At 38.7% G+C, this 19,379-nt stretch overlaps 3 protein-coding genes across 3 annotated transcripts; all 3 read left to right on the forward strand.

Moving 5' to 3' along the window:
* Window positions 1–180: 180 nt before the first annotated feature.
* Window positions 181–4,716, forward strand: LOC131325953 (uncharacterized). Its single transcript, XM_058358473.1, has 3 exons — window positions 181–516; window positions 2,731–2,927; window positions 4,458–4,716. The coding sequence occupies exons 1-3, from the start codon at window positions 507–509 to the stop codon at window positions 4,593–4,595; spliced, it is 345 nt and encodes a 114-aa protein (XP_058214456.1). The 5' UTR covers window positions 181–506; the 3' UTR covers window positions 4,596–4,716.
* Window positions 4,717–10,606: 5,890 nt separating this feature from the next.
* LOC131327877 (TMV resistance protein N-like) lies at window positions 10,607–14,340 on the forward strand. Its single transcript, XM_058361002.1, has 2 exons — window positions 10,607–10,682; window positions 13,597–14,340. Exons 1-2 carry the CDS (start codon window positions 10,607–10,609, stop codon window positions 14,202–14,204), a joined length of 684 nt encoding a protein of 227 aa, XP_058216985.1. The 3' UTR covers window positions 14,205–14,340.
* Window positions 14,341–14,934: 594 nt separating this feature from the next.
* Window positions 14,935–17,751, forward strand: LOC131327878 (disease resistance protein TAO1-like). The gene is made up of 4 exons (XM_058361003.1): window positions 14,935–15,495; window positions 15,618–15,883; window positions 15,970–16,906; window positions 16,977–17,751. Exons 1-4 carry the CDS (start codon window positions 14,935–14,937, stop codon window positions 17,109–17,111), a joined length of 1,899 nt encoding a protein of 632 aa, XP_058216986.1. The 3' UTR covers window positions 17,112–17,751.
* The last annotated feature ends 1,628 nt before the right edge of the window (window positions 17,752–19,379 follow it).

Here is a 19,379-nt window from a genome sequence, read left to right on the forward strand (position 1 = left end):
AAATGTATGTTATAAATGCTTCAACTGCATATGTAGTAGTCTCACCATCCCAAAACGTAATGTGAGTTTTGCTCTTTGCACTATCGTGATGTTTGACTCCAAATTCACACCCATACTCATGAACTGATGAATATAAAGTTGCGCGCTCTACCAAATTCCTCTTGAAACTTCTCAAAACAAAACGGTGTAAGAACGTACACCACAAGCTTGCTCTTCCAACGGAGACATTGTTCTTAGAGTGGAACCCCTATACTTTTGCAACATTGTGTTATGCAATTGCCGTTGTTGAATGTTTTCAATTGCAAGATCAACCTAAAGCAGTCAATATGGTTCCATCTATTATGATGGGTTATGATGGAATCAGGTCTTATAAATAGGTGGTCAAGGTCTCCACTCCAAACCCTCTTTTCTCATACTTTCCCATCTTTGTGTGAGACTAAGGTCAAAATCAAAAGAAGGATTTTGGAGGCAGAAGACGAATAACCACACTAAGATTTTCTTCCTCTATGGCGATAGGTACGCATCCGGTATAATTTTTCTTCAATGGTTTGATATGAGTTCTTGGGTTTAGGGTTTCGTATGAAATCCTACATGATAGGGTCCATGAAACATGTCCATGAAAAGAAATTGAACGATTAAGATAACCGTCCAAATCCTTTTCATTGACACTTTCATACATATGTTTCATGGACCACAATATTTTCGGTTCTTATTTTAACGGGTAGTGAAGTTGGCACACACTACACTTGAAAGAGAAAGTACACCAACTATCCTAATTCTGTTTTTAATTTTTGGTTAAACATCTTGATTCTTGACTCTCTGCTGATTGGATTAATCGTCCAATTCCTTTACACTTGAAAGAGAAAGTACACCAACTATCCTAATTCTATTTTTAATTTTTGGTTAAACATCTTGATTCTTGACTCTGCTGATTGGATTAATCGGATTAATCGTCCAATTCCTTTACACTTGAAAGAGAAAGTACACCGACTATCCTAATTCTGTTTTTAATTTTGGTCAAACATCTTGATTCTTGACTCTGCTGATTGGATTAATCGTCCAATTCCTTTGCATTGATACTTTCATCCATATGTTTCATGGACCATAACATTTTCAGTTGGTAGTCAAGTTGGCACACACTACACTTGAAACAGAAAGTACAACAACTATTTTTAAGAACCTTTCTATCCATACAGACAAAAGTGTACAGATTGTGAACAGATTTTTGTGTGGATCCCACACAAATGATCCGAGCCATTCATTAAATATAAAACACTTTTTCAAAGGTCCTTGAGAAAAATCAGGTCAATCCGATACCTAACAGTTCTCGACCCAATCATCTACCTTTTCATTGAGAATTCAAGAAAATAAAAAGTTAAATGATTGAATCGAACACCTATAAATATCGGATTAAGCTGATTTTTCACGGTGACTCTTGAAAAAGTGTTTTGCATTCAATAAACGGCTCGAATCATTTGTATGAGACCCGTGGTGAGCCCCACAAAAAATATATGCACAATCTATGCATGTAATGTCTGTGTGGACAGACTTTCTGTATCTTTAAGAGTAGTGCTAGAGGCACATCACTCCCAACCACACCCTCTCACATACAGGCGAGTTCCGTTTCAGTGGGACCCGCCTGTAAGTGAGATGATGTAATTGAGGTGTGGTTGGGGGTGACATGGCTCTAACTTTTTTGGTATCTTTAATTCTTGACTCTGCTGATTGGATTGGGTTGGTTTGATTGGATTATGTTGGTTCATTTTATCAGGACGACCGTTGCCTACCCCAGACACGTTAATCTAGGTGTCATTCTTTCCTTGGTTAAGAATTATTGGGTTCTTGAAAATTTATAAATTTGAAACTTATTTCGATATTTTTTATTTTTCGTAATTTTTTGTCTAGCTTTTGGTTATAATTTTTGGGATTAATCCCTCGCCTCGACAAAACGAATCGGAAAAGTATAAAAATATGGACCGATGGTGAAAAAAAAATCAAATAAGACAGCTATTTGATATTTTTTCGTCTTTCATGAACTTTTTTTGCTTTCCGTTATAATTTTGTACTTTTTAAACTCCTCTCGTCGAGACAACGAGACGGATGATTAATCCAAAAAATATGATGCGAATCTAACAAAAATTCAGAAAAGACAAACAGAATACACAAAAAGAATAAGAAAAATAAGTTTACAAAAACGGAAATGCTACACACACAACCAACAAAGAACAACCAACCCACACAACCGCTGACGTCAGCGTGACCTAAGCACAAAACGACGTCATTTTATTAAAAAATAAAAAAGGGCCCGGCTAAATACAACTGCGAATTTACTACATGTAGCCAATTCATAAAAGGGAATCCCAAAATTTCCTTTTATGAATTGGCTACATGTAGTAAATTCGCAGTTGTATTTAGCAGCACCCAAAAAAAAACCTAGGTCGTGAACAGCGCTCCCCCTTGCCCTTTCCTTTCTCCTGCCTCACGAGTTGAGTTTTGTTCACCCTCCACTTAAGAGGGTGAATATTACCCTCCTTCCTATTAGTTGAAATGATGTAGACCCTACCACAAAGTGATGTCATGCTTACCAAAAAGTGTATTGCATGATAAGCATGACATCACTTTGTGGTGGGGTCCACACCATTTCAACCAATGAGAGAGAGGGTAATGTTCACCCTCTTTTAAGGAGGGTGAACAAAATTGCACTCCACTTTCACGCTCAAAAAATTTCAGAGACGAGAGAGAGGGGCTCGCACACCACCACCACCGGCGACGATGCTTCCCACCTCCACCGGCGACCACGCTTACCATCTCCACCAGCGACCACACTCCCCACCTCCACCACCAGAACCCAACCACAGCGCTACCCACCGCCAGAGACCGCCACCACCACCAGCTGGGAAATCCGACGTTGTTACCCCACCACGAAGGTCTCTCTCTCTCTCTCTGGTTCAATTAGTACCCTAACTGATTGCTTAGTTGCTGGGAAAAAAAATTAAATTGAGTTTTTTGAAAGGAAAAAAACTCTAATTCGAAAATTAGGGTTTCGTTTTGAACTTAGAGTCAAATTGGCTTGCTCTAATGTTAAAGGGATGGAACTGAACTGTTATGTATAGATAAATATACAAAGATTAGTTTGTCTGCATTTAATCAAGCTCTCATGTCACAGTTTTCGTGATTGTCCTGGGAAAAAAAATGTATTTGTAAGTCCTGAAAAAAAGAATGCATACATCTTGCAAATTATTACTACATCGTGATTTAGAAACAAAAATCATGGTTTTCGTGTGTTTCCTTTTCTCTTTCGTTAGAGTGCGCAACAATCCTGTTTTGCTTCTAAACCACGGCTTGCTTTTCCTAAGTAAAAGAAATATTAGAGCATGATAAGAAAATTGATGGCAATCTTTTTATTTTGGGCAAATTATAGTTACCCCCCTCTAACTATGCCTCGCATACACTTATCCCCCTCTAACTTTTTTTTTGGCACTTAACCCCCTCAAACTAACGGAAATTCAAACGGTCATAACTTCTTCATCCAAAATCGAAAATATGCAAATTATATATCAATTTCGAAGTCTTGAAGTCAGCTTTCTAATGACACCAAAATCACATCACGATTCAAAGCACACAGAAAGTTATGATTAAAATGGTCTTTCTGTCTACCAGCCCTTACTCTTTTGATCATAACTTTCTGTGTGCTTTGAATCGTGATGTGATTTTGGTGTCATTAGAAAGCTGACTTCAAGATCTCAAAATCGATATATAATTTGCATATTTTCGACTTTGGACGAAAAAGTTATGACCGTTTGAAGTTATGACCGTTTGAATTTCCTTTAGTTTGAGGGGGTTAAGTGCCAAAAAAAAAGTTAGAGGGGGGTAAGTGTACGGGAGGCATAGTTAGAGGGGGGTAACTATAATTTGCCCTTTTATTTTTCCCTAAATGCTTTTGTTTCCTCACTGTTGAATTGAGAACAAAACATACATTAGCACCGGTTGTGTAGTGACTCTAGTCTTAATTGTTCATTGGCCATTGAAAGTGCTTTGTATTATCAGATATTGAACCTAATAAAGAGCCATTGAGTTGGAGCACAAGAATAAAGATTGCTATTGGTGCTGCACGAGGCCTCGACTACTTCCATTGTAAAATAAATCCACCAAACTCAAATTTTTCTTTGGCTGCATTTCAATGACTAATGCCATATAGGATGATAGTTTTGCTGTCCTTTGGATGCTTTAACATTGTAAAGGTGCTCCTTGAATTAGGTATTAACATTTGCCTAGCTACCCTTAAGGATATGAACTTCGTAGACCATAATTTCTGTCCAACGGTAAATTTGCACAATATGAAGGGGTGACTACTGGTTTAGTGTTAGAAACCTCAACTGACTAAGTTCTAGGTTCTGGTTTGGTGCCCACATTAATGTAGCTCTTCTTCTCAAGAAGTTTTTATATAATTTGTGCAGGCTCATCCTTTCTTAAAAGACAAGAGGAAGTTCGTGTATAATGTTTGTGCCAATTGCAATCATCTCGTCATTACAGAACAGGCCGTATGCAATATCATTGCTGAAACTCTTACAACTCAAATTTTTTTGGAGGGCTAAGGGTTGTGTTTTGGATCCAATTTTTTTGGAGGGCCCTATGCAAAATCATGAAGTTGCTGAAAGATCTCTGCAGTTTTCTGGTGCTATGAATACTGTTTTTTAATGAAGTTGCTGAAACTCTTACAACTCCAATTTTATGGAGGGCTAAGAGATGCTATAATTAAATGGTGATATGTTTGTGGGCACTCAATCCTTGTCTACTCAGTTGGTGCTCTTTTATAATGGAAGCATTGGAGAGGATGCTGTTAATCGAAAGAGTTCGTTGGTAAAGATTTCAGCCTGCAAAGGCTAGTGGAGATTCGAAAAGGCAATAAAAGAGATTGAAGCTACTCAAGTGAATCAAAAGCCAAGGAAAATGATCAATTTGTTGTAGTTTGGAATATCAATATGTACTAAGCTTTGTAATATCAAGTTATAGTATTGCAAAAACCTAACTTTGTATGTTATTGATAATTGTGATTGTGGGCACGCGCCCCGAAAATTTTCGTTTACAAAAACTTGGGCGCGGCCCTTTTTCGGAAAGCGCGGCGAAACGCTTCGATTCAGAGTCGCCACTCGGGTTTTAGCGGTGAAAACACCCAAGGAGCCGAACTCGAAAACGTTTGCCACGTTTGTTTGATTTTGAAAAAGGCTTGTAGACTGGACCGTCGTCACCTTCGATATCTGAGGTTCGGGAGCCAGGTTACGAGAGGGGAAGGGTTTTATGGCACCCCTCTCGCCCAATCCGGAGATCGGTCTCTACTCGGGCATTTCTTTGTAAAACGTTTGCATTTTTCTCTCATTTGATCATTTTTAGCCAAGCTAGGGCGGGGGAAGCAGTTAATGGGGATTAAAACTGTAACAAGTTGTGATTATGTGACAAAATGCTTATGGATGATTTACTTGCAATAGTAAACATAGATTGAGAACAAGCACTGAGAGCAGTCTGAATAAGTTGGGGTACGCTGCCCCGGAGGGTCGTGAACAGACTCCGTACCAGCGTGCACTGATCGAACCAGTGCACGCAAGTAGGACCTGCGCACGCCACAACTGGACTGGCGTGCTCCACTTACCTGGTTTTTCAGTCTTTGTTTGCAATCCTCTGGGCTCTGGAAAGGGACCAGCACATACCCAGGGCAAACCACACAATTAATATAGCAGAAAATACATAGTTACAGACAGATGAAATAACTGGAAGCCATAAAAATAGACAGGAAACCCCCTAAACAGAGTGAGGACATAAAAGAGGCCAAGTTTAAGCTAAAATGCAAGGGCCAGCCACTGGATCCTAGTTTTAACTGTCGTACGCCAGTCATGGACTATCGTACGCACGTTTGACCCTAATCCAGTGCTTGGCTTTGCATCATCTGGGCTCTGGAACATGACCAGAAGGATCCCAGAGGCCTTTTGAATAGACGAAGAGTAAGCAATAACTACCACATCTAAACAGTTCTAAATATACAGAAAGCAGTAAACTGGTTATTTATCATGCAAGGGTGATTGACAAAAAGATAAAGTAACAGAAATGACGATCCATGATCCCCACGTCAGTAGTACTCATACTGCCATGACTGGCGTACGGCATATATGTACTGGCATGCGCCATGGTCCATCTCATACGTTTGTCGTATTTTACCAGTTTGAGGCCAGGACTAGTATTGCTTACTAGCCTGAGCCTTACTGGTTCCCCTCAGGGGTCAAAAACAGAAAAGGGACACAAAGGTGGTATACCTTTTTGTTTGAGGATTGAATGTGGTATTGAGCTTAAAGCTTGGAGATGGAGGCTTAGATGGTGACTGGATATCAGTAGGGTGTATGGAAGTGGGTTGCTTTCTTTTCTCTTTCAATGGAAGAAAAGAGATGGAGAGCAAGAAAGAGGGAAGAAGAGAGTTTTTTCTTCTTAATGAGGCTAACCCCTTGCAAATGAATGCAAAGGGGGGTATTTATAGGGGAGAGAGACTGAGATCAGTCTGGTGCTAAGGCCCTGTTTGGCTGGTTGCTTGAGGAAGGGAGCCTCCCATGCATTAAATGCATGGGACTTGCCTTGATGGGGGGTGTAGGAGAGAAGGGGGACGGGCCTGGACGATATAATCATCAGGGGCTACTGTGGCCGACGTCAGGGTGGCACAAAAGTCTCGTCCATGTGGCTGAATAAAGTTGATTTGACTTGATTTGACTGGCGTGCGCCACACTTTTACCGGCATGCGCCAGTGATAGCTGAGTCAACGGTCGATGACTGACACGTGGCAGCTAACTGGCGTACGTCATCAAGGTACTGACGTAAGCCAGTTGGGTTTTGCTTGGGCCGTTTGGCTCTAGTTTGAAGGGCTTGAAAGGGGTTTGAAAGAGGCTCGGGATGCTCAAAGCTCAAACACACCATCGTCCTCAGACTGTTCTCGACTATAATCATCATTGGGGGAAACAAATGATCGACAAATAACGTTATCTGGACAGTCCAGAATGGGGTGTCTACAGTGATGAGAACGGCCCTGCGTGGTTTCTAAATTTATTGTATTATGGTTTTCGTTATGAAATGATAATTTGGCTATGAATGTGACTTGTGAATGATGATTTAGAATGAGAACTGTTCGGCGTGGGCTTGTACGTAAACTGGTGTTGTTTCTGGTATACTGGCTAAGATGCGAGACGTCGGGCTAGGACCAAAAATAGAGGAGATTTTGCCGAAATTTTTCCAAAACCTACCTTTGTGATTTACTGACATTCTACCAGGAATATGTCCATTTCCATTAATCAAAAAGAATAACCTATCATCAACAACAACTAAAGTAGCGTTATTTTATGAAAGGTTATCACGAGACTAACAAGCAATCAAGTCGTAGGACACGACATGGACACAGGACACAATATAAACACAGGCCGAAATTTTTTCAAAACCTAGCTTTGTGATTTATTGACATTCTACGAGGATAACCTCCACTTTATCATTCAATTCCAGTCTTCTTTTCACGGGTTCATCAAGTACCCTATTGCTCTTCAAATACCTTGCCTTTCCCGGACTCAGGTCATGATTGTGAACTAAAGCAACTCAGTTTAACCTCCACTTTCCATTCGAGTGCAACACAACAGTAACATGAGCTGGACAATTAATTTTTTATTGTGGTCGTGGTTTGACCGGGTTGCTTATTGTCACCCTTGCCTTTCTAGCACGATTGCATGTTATAGTTACATCCTTCAACTTTCCATCTTTTCCCTTTCTCGATGTTCTTTTTGCCACAGCAAATCCTTTTTCTTTAGCAAATCTTGAGTAATACGAATAAGCTTCCTCTGATGTATCAAATATCATTCCCTCTTTCGATTCTTCAATTGTATCTTCACAATTTTCTGTTGCCTCCTTCCCAACTCCGGTAGTATCTATTTCATCTTGATAGTCTCCACTCCATACCTCTTCTTTTTTTACACACTCTTTGTTTGGAGGCATTGCAGACGGAACAGAATCCGGTGACATCATCTATTAGTTAAAAAAATGAAACAATTACATACATGCCAAATCCCATTTTGCCAAAATAATAAACTCATAATGCAATGACTAGAGTGAACAACAATATAAGATACAATAAGCTAGAACACGAATTCTATTTCTAACTTTGTCCCTTCACATATTCATACAAATATACAACTTTTACCTTTCACAAAACCACTCTCCAAAAAGGGGGGAAAAATACGGACATAATAATTGATTAATATCCCACCATAAATATGACCGGTACCTTTTACGCATGACTAATTGCCCATGCCAAAAACTGCTCTATTTCGCATTAGGGGTTCTTTTTACAGAAAAACTGCTCTATTTCGCATAAGGGTTTTTTTTTTGCAGCAAGTCAGTTTAAGATTTTCTCTTTCCCTTTCAATTTACAAGCATATGTACAAGGATTGATTAGTGGCCCAACAAAAAAATTTGTCTTTTTCTGTTGATTGCACTTCGATTCCGTCAAAAAAAAAACAAACAAACAAACACCAAGTTTTGGCTTCAATTACAAAGTTACAAAGCACTTACAATTCTCATGATAAGCCCTAGATATTGTCAGTTTTATTCCTTGACTCTAAGACATCCACATAAATGACATAAAGTGTAAAACCAAATGCAGTAAAGCGTACAAACCATGTAATTGCTGGAAGAGAAGGCCCCTCTCTGTCGCCTTGAAGCTGGGGGAGTGCGCCGGGATTGGGTCGCCGGTGGTGGTGGGAGTGTGCCGGGTTGGGTCAGTCGGGAAGCCCTCTCTTATCTCTGATTTTGAATTTCTGATTGTGAAGGTGGAGGGAAAGGGAAAGGGGGAGCGCTGTTCACGACCTGGTTTTTTTTATTTATTTAAATAAAACGACATCGTTTTGTGCTTAAGTCACGCTGACGTCAGCGGTTGTGTGGGTTGGTTGTGCTTTATTGGTTGTGTGTGTAGCATTTCCCGTATTGATCAAATCTTGACTAACAACGAGAGCCGAATGTCCCACAGATGCAAGGCGACAGCGGATTTACTGGTTTACATTTGTGTTTAGTTGCTTTGTCACGCCCCGCCCCGCAAACGGCACCCAAAGTGGGCCCGAGTCGACGCGACCACATGGCATTCCACACAGGAGACCAAGCCATACCTCATAACCTGTCAGAAATAAACACCTAGCGGAAGGCTTATCACCTTAACATAAAAATGAGTCAACGTATTGACCAACCAACCATGACATCACACAGCCAAAAAATAACATCTGCGTTATAGTATTTTAAAAATTCTATACTTCAACACATCCACCGACGACTTACTTACAACTTGAATAAACCAACTTCTTCATCAACCACCTACAACAAACTCGACCATCCACAACGTCCAAGGCTAACCTCAAATAGAACGCCAGCCATCGACCAAATTTAATTACAACCTATACAATTTAAAAGCTTTAATTATCCTTAGTTACAACTCCTTACAAATTAAGTTCTGCACCAGCTAAGGTGAGTCCACAACGTAACCAAAACCCCACCTGACGCTAGCAAACACCTTAACACAACGACTAGTAGTGGACTCACTCTAAACAACCTGCTACCTGACAGACCAAAAAGGGAAGGCAAAGTGTGTAAGATATAGAAACGCTCAATATAATACCACAATACCCCAAGGAATATCAACAAGAATACACATCACCAGCGTAACTGAAATACTCGAATGTATACAACAGTTATAACCAACTTGTCCACTCAACTGTGTAGTAACATACGATGTACAATAAAATGAATATAATCACATCACATGCAGTGACACGTCTGCCACATCGCATGTACCCAAGACAATGTGTCCCACATACCATGCTCTCATCAACCGATAATTAGCCAGCATGACATACAACATGGTATGCCTCACACGCTAACCTTCGGCGGTTCAATCAACACCCATCGGCATGCATATTCATCTAACACGCATATCACAACCAAATCTCGTGTCCCACACACTATGCTCCCAACCATCGTCCATTGAACGATGGCTTACGACATGGTGTGCCTCACACGCAAACATTCACAACATATCAAAAGCTAACAGCAATAGCATGATATACACCCCTCACTACAACAATATCTCATTAAAGATAACCATATCAAAAGCTAAACACAATTAGCAAGATATACACTCACCACCACAACAGTATTATATGGAGAAGAACCATATCAAACACACTCACCTTTGCATCGACCGAGATACGCCAAACTTACGGTTTTCGCACCTCCTATCTGACCAGCTCATTACCTAGTCACAGGCTAACTCCTATTAGCATACAAATCCCTTCGAATGTTTAAGTAAATATATGATACACCCCATAATATATTTACCATGCTAACAAGTGTCAAAAAAAGTTAACAAGGCCACCAACACCCCTAAACCATTTAACAATTATTTGATACCAAAATATAAAACTAATAAGGTATTAGATGATACCCAACGAATACAAATATGTCCATCTTAAGGCTTAGAAGTGCCTCCAATCAAACGTAAGAGTATAAATATGACATAACTCTTAAAATTGGTTTGAAAACCATGACCTTCCTGTCGTATTCTGACCATAACTTTTTATTGGTTAAGAACCAGGTTATGAGACCACCACCATTAGAAAGTACACATTTGGTACATGAATTTTGATATAATATTTGCCCAACATAGAGTCCGAACGACAAAGTTATGCTTGTCCGAAGTTACATACACAACTGCCCAAAATTGTAGATTATGCACGTCTATCAACTTCAAATCAAAAATTGATTTAACCTAGTACAAACTAAGCCACAACCCCTACATATTCCGAAAGTTATACGAGTCTAGTTTCAGAATCAAAAATCCGTGCGCAAACCCGATACTCGAGCTAAGAGATATGACCATGCAGCAACTACAAAACTCAACAGGGTTACACCAACTTGTAAAATCTGCCAAACTTAGAATATGCATCTAATAAATCCCAAATTTCGTAGAGATCATAACATATCAAAGTTTATCCCTGATTTTTTCTCATATTTTTCACAATAAAGGAACCTAGTCAAAATCACCTCCGAACTCAGAAATTCTGTGCAGCGAAGTACAATTTCTAGCAGAATATCTGTGTTCAAAAATTTATTAAAAATCGAATACTTAATACTTTTTGGTAATTCTAATGCCAAAATATCACCAATTTATCAATCTTTCAGACTCATAAGGACCCATAATCAGGAGAATTGTTTAACTATAAAAAACTTGATGCATAACACAGATCTGTAAGCTGTTTGCACAAAACCAGCAATCCAACTACAGCTTGGTTTATGATTTTTATCTTTTTCTACACTTCTCAGAAAATTTTGAAAATTTAACATGATACAATAGACACACATATAAACATCCAGTAATTATTACAAGAATTTAGAAGCTTTCTAGATATCTCGAATAATTCCTTGAAGAGCAGCCTAGAGTTTCCTCCTCTTTTCCCCTTCCTCCTCTCCTGCTCTCTCTCTCTCTCTCTCTCTCTCTCTCTCTCTCTCTCTCTCTCTCTCTCTCTCTCTCTCTCTCTCTCTCTCTCTGATAACACGAAGGAAAATAATCACATGCAAGTGAAACCCTAAACAACTTATGCTCTAATTCCTAAACCACATAAAACCACCCGTAAGTTTCACCTCCTACGAATCAACCCCAACTTCACAAATTAAAATAACTAAATATTCGGGATGGGTGCTACATGCTTCTAGCTAAGCCTCACTCATGGAAATATCATAAATATCTTTAGAGAAAGCTGTTCATTCACTCGCTTATGCTTTTTCCATGAGATTGGCTTATTCACGGAGGATTTGTGAATAAATCATTTGCGGAGCTACACGATGGACGGTCCGGATTTTTAAAAAAAACTATTCGCTAGAGGAATTTAACTCTTCAAGCGAATAATTTTTTTAAAATCCGGACCATACGATACACTTTGGACACATGCGATTTGACATGTAAACATAAACATTCACGGAAATCTTGTTGTAAAGCGGAAGAGATAGGAATCACTGATTAGAGGAGGAGATTTCTCACACACAATAATAAGCACACTTTTTATTGATAAAGCACACAAACAATTACAAAGCTCTCACTCACCTCTCTCTTTCTTTCTCTCACTCAACTCCCATACTTTTACAATATAAATTACAAGCCTATTTATAGGTAAAGCTACACATTTAATTGATAAGCTTACATTTATTGAAACACTCACAAAATCCAATACTCAAGGGTGGACCTAGAATTTAGTGTTACTGGGGTCAAAGTATCTACAACATAAACTGATACACAATGACTAGTATCAGTGCGTGTTGTGCACAACCATCTGGAAAAAAATAGAGATAAGGAAGGGTTTTTTCAAGAGAGAGATAGGTAGGTAAATAAATTTGGTCCCCCCCTAAATAATAGGATTTTTCGAATTTGAAGTTATCTTATTGTTGGGGCCAATAAGATTTAAAATAGGTAAAACATATATAAGTGTGTTTAGAGTCATTCTAAACTATGCCACATCTCAATGAAGTTTTTCATAGAAAAACCCCCTCTAATACTATATAGAATAGATACTAAAAAAAAGAGATCAATTCATAATAATAGATAAATAAAAGGTGGAAATGTCAATCCATAACATATCGTTTGATTCCCAACTGACCCTGACGATTTTTCATATTTTGAAATTGATTCCCGATAGTATCATTTTTAACCTATCAAAAATCTATTGCTCAATGTACACAAAATTCCAAGTCTAAAATTAGAATAAACCAATGCAGGTACTAGATAGTGATAAAGAAAACTGAAGCGAAAAAGAACTATTGCATAGTTAGTAGTACAATTCCAAAAACAAAAGAAAAAAATAACAAAATCACAGATTCACAATCATATAGATAATTAATCAAATTTGTCTCAAATTGATCTAGGTTTTTATTTTAAATTATCAGGGGTTTAGAATTGTAAACATTTAATACTTATAATTTAATGCATCTTACATTTTAAAAAACAAATAGGCAAGATCACTTTGGAACTTCCTTTTTTCAGAGAGAGAGAGAGAGAGAGAGAGAGAGAGAGCGCTTGTTGAAAGGAGACCACAGTGGGTAAAAAGTTGGGCAATTTTGTAATTTTTGCAGAGTACTTAGGGCAAGATATAAAAGGGAGAGATAGGATCTTGGGGCAAAATTACTAAAATGCCCAGAAATCTACATATATCTCTATGGAGAAATTTTATCCAGTGAGGTCAACTGACCCACCTTGCCACTACATGCGTCTGCCCCTGCAAATACTTAATGGCAAAAGTCTTCACCTAATCTTTGACTAAATCTCTATTCAAAAAAAAATCTTTGACTAAATCCTTCCACTTACTTTGAAACTTATCAGTACCAAGCCTCCAAAAGAACGGTTCCCAAATGTGAGAATCATGCTTACTATTTCAACAAAGCTCTGTACGTAATAAATTTTTTCTCTTTTTCCATTACTAGGTTTCAGTTGAGTCTCTCATTTGCTCAACTGGCATCCCTTGTTAAATACTACACATTGAATAGCATGTGGAGTCTTGGCAGATAACAGTGCTCTCTTCTCTTGTTTGTTGACTCCTCAATCTTTTCTTGGGCTTTGTTCAATGTCTGCTATGAAATCCCAAGAAGCCTCTTCTTCGGCTTCTCCATGTAGCTATCATGTGTTTTTGAGCTTCAGGGGCGAGGACACTCGCAAGACTTTCACCTATCACCTCTACACAGCTTTGAACCAAGCCGGATTTTGCACCTTCAGAGACGGTGATGGCTTAGAAAAAGGAGAAGATATCAAGTGTGAACTTGAGAAAGCGATTCGAGAGTCAAGAATTTCGATAATTATCTTCTCAAAGAACTATGCCTCGTCAACTTGGTGCCTTGAAGAGCTTGTGATGATTCTTAAATGCAAGACCCTTGGACACGTAGTTCTACTTGTCTTCTATGATGTGGATCCATCTGAAGTGAAGAAGCAACTAGGCAGTTTGGAAGAAGCATTTACAAGGCAAGAAGAAAAGCTCAAATCAGAAACAAGTGAACTGGCAAAAGAGAAATTGAAGGATAAGGTAGAAACATGGAGGGTTGCGCTTAGAGAAGTTGCAGATGTGGCCGGGATGAATTTACAAAATCAAGTTGATGGGTAATTTCCTCGTAGCTTGCTTCTTTAGCTAGGCATAATTTGTGTCACTTTTCATCCCATTATTGCAGTAGTGCCAATAACGTGCTCATTTTTGTTAGTTATTGCTTTGAAATGTTTAATTCTTGGTTTGTGCGATTCAATCATGTATTCTTATTGTTTTTTATGTCCCGTCTTCATCATAATTTTCAAACACGAGGCAAGGTTTATCCAGAAAATCATAAAAGTGGTTCAAGATAAACTAAGTCGCACATCCTTGTACATTGCCCCCAACTTGGTTGGAATGCATTTACGAGTCAAAAACGTTCAGCTTTGGTTAGAAGATGGACCAAGTAATGTTGGCATGGTTGCGATTTGTGGAATGGGTGGAATAGGCAAGACAACCACTGCAACATTTCTGTATAATTTGAATTTCTCAAGATTTGAGGCTAGCAGTTTAATTTATTGCAAATGTAAGAGAAATTTCACAACAAAAAGATGGTTTACTTCGTTTACAAAGACAGTTTCTTACAGACATTTTGAAGACTAGGAAAGTAAAACCAAACAGTATTGCTGAAGGAACTGCTATGATTAAAGATGCCATATGTTTCCAAAAAGTTTTCGTAGTTCTTGATGATGTAGATAAACTTGACCAATTAGATGCACTACTTGGAAAGTGAGGTTGGCTTTTTCTAGGAAGTAAAATCATCATAACCACCAGGCGTGAGTGGTTACTAGGGGCTTATGAATTCTATAAGATGCACAAGTTTGAAGAACTGAGCGGTGAGGAATCCTTAGGGCTCTTTAGTTGGCATGCCTTCGGAAAATGTTATCCCGACAATGGGTATGGAGAGGTCTCAAAAAGGGTTGTGAGCTATTGTGGAGGGATTCCATTAGCAATTAAAGTTTTAGGTTCTTCTCTATCAGGGAAATGCTTAAACGTATGGGAAAGTCAATTGGAAAAATTGAAAATGATTCCCGACAGTCAAATCCTTGAAAAACTTCAAATAAGCTACGACTCTTTACAAGATGACCACGACAAACATCTATTCCTCAATCTTGCTTTTTTTTTTGTTGGAAGCAATGAGGATTGCACTGTTACGATCTTAGACGGATGTGAATTTTACATAGTGGTTGGCATTCAAAACCTCATGGACAGATGTTTGATATCGATTGATAGAAGTAATACATTGGTAATGCATCATTTGCTTCAAGAAATGGGAAGAGAGATTGTTCACCAAGAGTCACCAAAGGAGCCAGGCAAACGTAGCATCCTTTGGAATCATAAGGATGCACTTAATGTTTTGAGAGAAAACAATGTAAGAATTATACTATGCTCTTTAGTATGTATTTTTGTATGAATATTTGTAGGGATTCTATTCACTAATCATTGTTCCTGCCACACATGCTCCCTTTCCTTTTTTTCTCATTCTTATGTTAGGGCACAAGCAAAGTCGAAGGCCTTAAACTCAATATTTATGCGCTGAAGGAAGATATATATGCTAGTACGATTCTTGGTGATAATAGAAAATGTCGCTATGAAGAGTTCCTTCAGAAGTCCTTATTGTTAAATGTGGGTTCTTCGCTTAAAAGATATGGTTTTAGCATCTTTTCCTCTCACCTCGAACCCACTGATCCAAAAAAATCAAATCTAGTGGCTTTGGAAGCTAATGCATTTGCAAAGATGCGCAAACTAAAACTTCTGCAGTTGAATTGTATACATATTAGTGGGCCCTATAAAAAGTTTTCCAAAGGATTAAGATGGTTATGCTGGCGTGAATTTCCACTTAAAGTCCATACCTCGTGATTTTCCTTTGGAGAGAAAGTGAATCCACCACCACCCACCCACCCCCCCTTCTTTTGCAATTTCTACGGTTGTTAAAAATCCTCAATCTCAGTCATTCATATAACCTTGCCAAAATTCCCAACTTTTCAGAACTCCTCAATCTTGAGAAACTGGTACTTAAAAATTGTACAAGTTTGGTTGAGGTTCATGAATCCATTGGACGCCTTGACAAGCTTGTTATGTTAAATTTGGAAGACTGCAAAAATTTGAGGAATCTTCCGACAAGCATTTGTATGCTAAAACATTTGGAAACGCTTGTCATCTCTGGTTGCTCAAATCTCGACGAATTGCCGACAAACATGGGAAATATGGAGTCTCTAACTATGCTCGCGGTAAATGGAATTGCTTTAAATCAATCTGTCCCTACCAATGGGCAGGTAAATGCAGTGCAATCTTTCATCTGGTCTTGGCGGTTGAAGCCAAGAGAAAGTCCAAAAATTTCATGGTCTTCTTCACCATGTTCCTTGGTAAAATTACATCTAGCGAAATGTAATCTTTCGGAGGATGATTTCCCTAGAGACCTTAGCAATCTATGGTCACTGAAGGAACTAGATCTGTCGTTCAATCAATTTCGTGGCCTCCCAGATTTCATCAGAGGTCTGAAGGTTGAGTACTTGTACATTTATTCTTGCCCAAGGCTCCCGCAACTACTTGGTTTCTTTTTTGCATGTAATAAATTGCTGGAGGAAGTAACTTTTCAAATTTCCCACCGTCCAACAACCACTTCTCTAGAGACTTTGAGCCTATTCAAAGTAGAATCCGTAGGAAACGTTGAAGCTAAGATTGTTAATAATTTGGGGTTGTCGAACTTGCAATCCATGGGAAACCTAACTGTAAAACTAACGTCATGGCATGGCATGCGACAAAGGAGGCTTCCCCTCCAGGTGCTCTCTCTCTCTCTCTCTCTCTCTCTCTCTCTCTCTCTGATGCTTAGATTTTCTTTCTGTGACACAGGTATGTTATGAAACATATATAATCTCCGCTTATATTCCTGGTAGCGAGGTTCCACCCTGGTTCAATTTCAAGAATCTAGGAGCCTCAATTGATTTTATTGTGCCTTCTATCTTAATTCAAGGACCCGAGGCTTAAATCTGTGTTCAGCTTATGAGTGCTCTCGTGATCCAAAAGACTATGAACCACATACGGTTGTAAGTAATAGGACGAAGGGCTTGGTTTGGAACCATTGCCCCCCACATGTCTTTGGAACGGCAAAAGATGGTGAAGACATGATGTGGTTAAGTTATTGGAAATTTGGAAATCATTTGGAAGGCGGCGATGAAATCAATATTTCAGTGTCTGGAGGTGAATTTGTGCAAGTAAAGGAGGTTGGCTTCTATACAAGGAGGAACAAGAAGATATGAGCTCCCAATCAGCCTATGAAGATGAAATACCCCATCAATTTGGAAATATTGTTCCAGGAAATGTTTCTGCACATCAGCCGGGCACAAAATTGTACCAACTCGGCCTTCATCTTGTTAAACGCGAGCGTTGTGATCATCGGTACCCTCCACCTTGGATCCCTGCCTCTTCTGATCATGATCCTACTATGGAATGTTCATGTTTCTCTGCTTTAGTAAATTGGAACCCATTTTATGTTTCTCCAGATCCTGGTTGTTGATTTGTTAAGCTGCTACAATCTGTATCAACGAGATTTAGTAGTCAATCTGGATAATTATCTTTTGGTGTTTGAATAACCAAAATTAGCAACCTTTACCTTTTCTCTTTGAAATAACCATTTTTTTATGGGGACCACCTCTCTCTCTCTCTCTCTCTATCCTTTATCTCTTCTCCCATCACTATCAATAGACCCATCCACTTACATTTATTCCCAACTCTCTCTACTAAAAATGAGTTTTGATTATGGACCATTGGGAGACTTCACATTGTTAACTTTAGCAACCCCTTAAATAGATAACCAAAAAATGAGGTGATAAGTTTTGATTATTTAATTTTGGTTATGTCATTGTTTATTTAACGGTGTATGTATAACTCCACCAAAAAAAAAAAAAATATCGATAACGGTGCCTGGACAACTTGAAACGACCCTAATATTTGTGCTGAAGAAGGTCAAGCTGTACGAGAATAGTCTATTTTGTTATAAAAGAGCAAAGCAGTCGTGTAACACTACACATGTTACTATGTGTTAGTGAAGTTTTAGGTTCGAATTGACGGAGTAACATTGATGTTCTTAGTAGGAACCTAACCTACTTATCCCCTGATATCTTTATCTCTAGTAAGAAAACTACTACATAGATATAACTTTTTGTTTATGAATTAGCTTTACCAAATCTATAAGGGCGTAACATTTTTAAGAAACTCTAATAGAAAGGACACGTGAAATACGAGCCTTGAGTAGTTAGTATTGGGTCTGTGAAGTCTCACAATTCGCTGACTATTTGGAGTTTGACATGCCTGGTTAGGTCACAAGGGTCCAAGGGGCCGCCCTAGGATACAAGTACTTGCTATACGCAATAGTCAATCTAGTCGGTACTCATTCTTCAATGCATAATAAAAATTGATATAAACCGTGGATGCACTCAACTATACAATTGAAGAGCAACATATATATCTGTGTCTTTTCTGATCATGTTCTTTACTTGATTGTCCTTCATGTGGTGTGTGTGTGTGTTTTGATTTGACCAATTTTTCAATCGTTAGCTCATTCAATATTTTTTCAAATATATTTTCAACTTAAAGGAGTGGGTAGCTCATACAAATTTTGTTTGGAATGAGTTGGTCCATTTTAGTGGGCTTGTTGGACACTTTCCTATATTTTGTGGGGTCAAGATTGCAAAAAAAAAAATCTCAACTTCGAGAGTAATTTTTAGCAATTTCAAATTTTCACATGAAATGGGGGCTCCAGCACTGACCCCTAAACTTCTCTATCATACATTCAAGAGCATCGCCACCATCGACCATAACCACATCTATTCTTCCACAACCTTCGCCTTGGGGATCACAGTGACAGATTTGCGTCCAAATATGAAACAGGAGTCATTCGCGCATGTGAGAACAGTAACTGTTCAATTTCAAAATTGTACTTGGCAACTGAATGGTTTTCCAAATACGAAACAGGAGTCATTTGCGTGTGTGAGAACGATAACTGTTCAATTTCAAATTTGTACTTGGCAATTGAATGGTTTTCCACCATGACTAGTAAGCTAGATTTCATATCGATTTGTGCGTCAAATGCAATACGTTAGACAATGCGCGTCAACCTCATCAAACTTTTCAACACAATGAAATGACAGTGAAAAACGTAGTGTAGTAGATTGCAACGACTGGGGTCAAACAATTTGATGAGGGGCTGGAAGTCTACCATGGGATAAGAAAGTGAATGGCAAAAACCAGATGCTC

The sequence above is a fragment of the Rhododendron vialii genome, chromosome 5a (assembly GCF_030253575.1).
Source record: "Rhododendron vialii isolate Sample 1 chromosome 5a, ASM3025357v1".
Taxonomy (NCBI): Eukaryota; Viridiplantae; Streptophyta; class Magnoliopsida; order Ericales; family Ericaceae; genus Rhododendron; species Rhododendron vialii.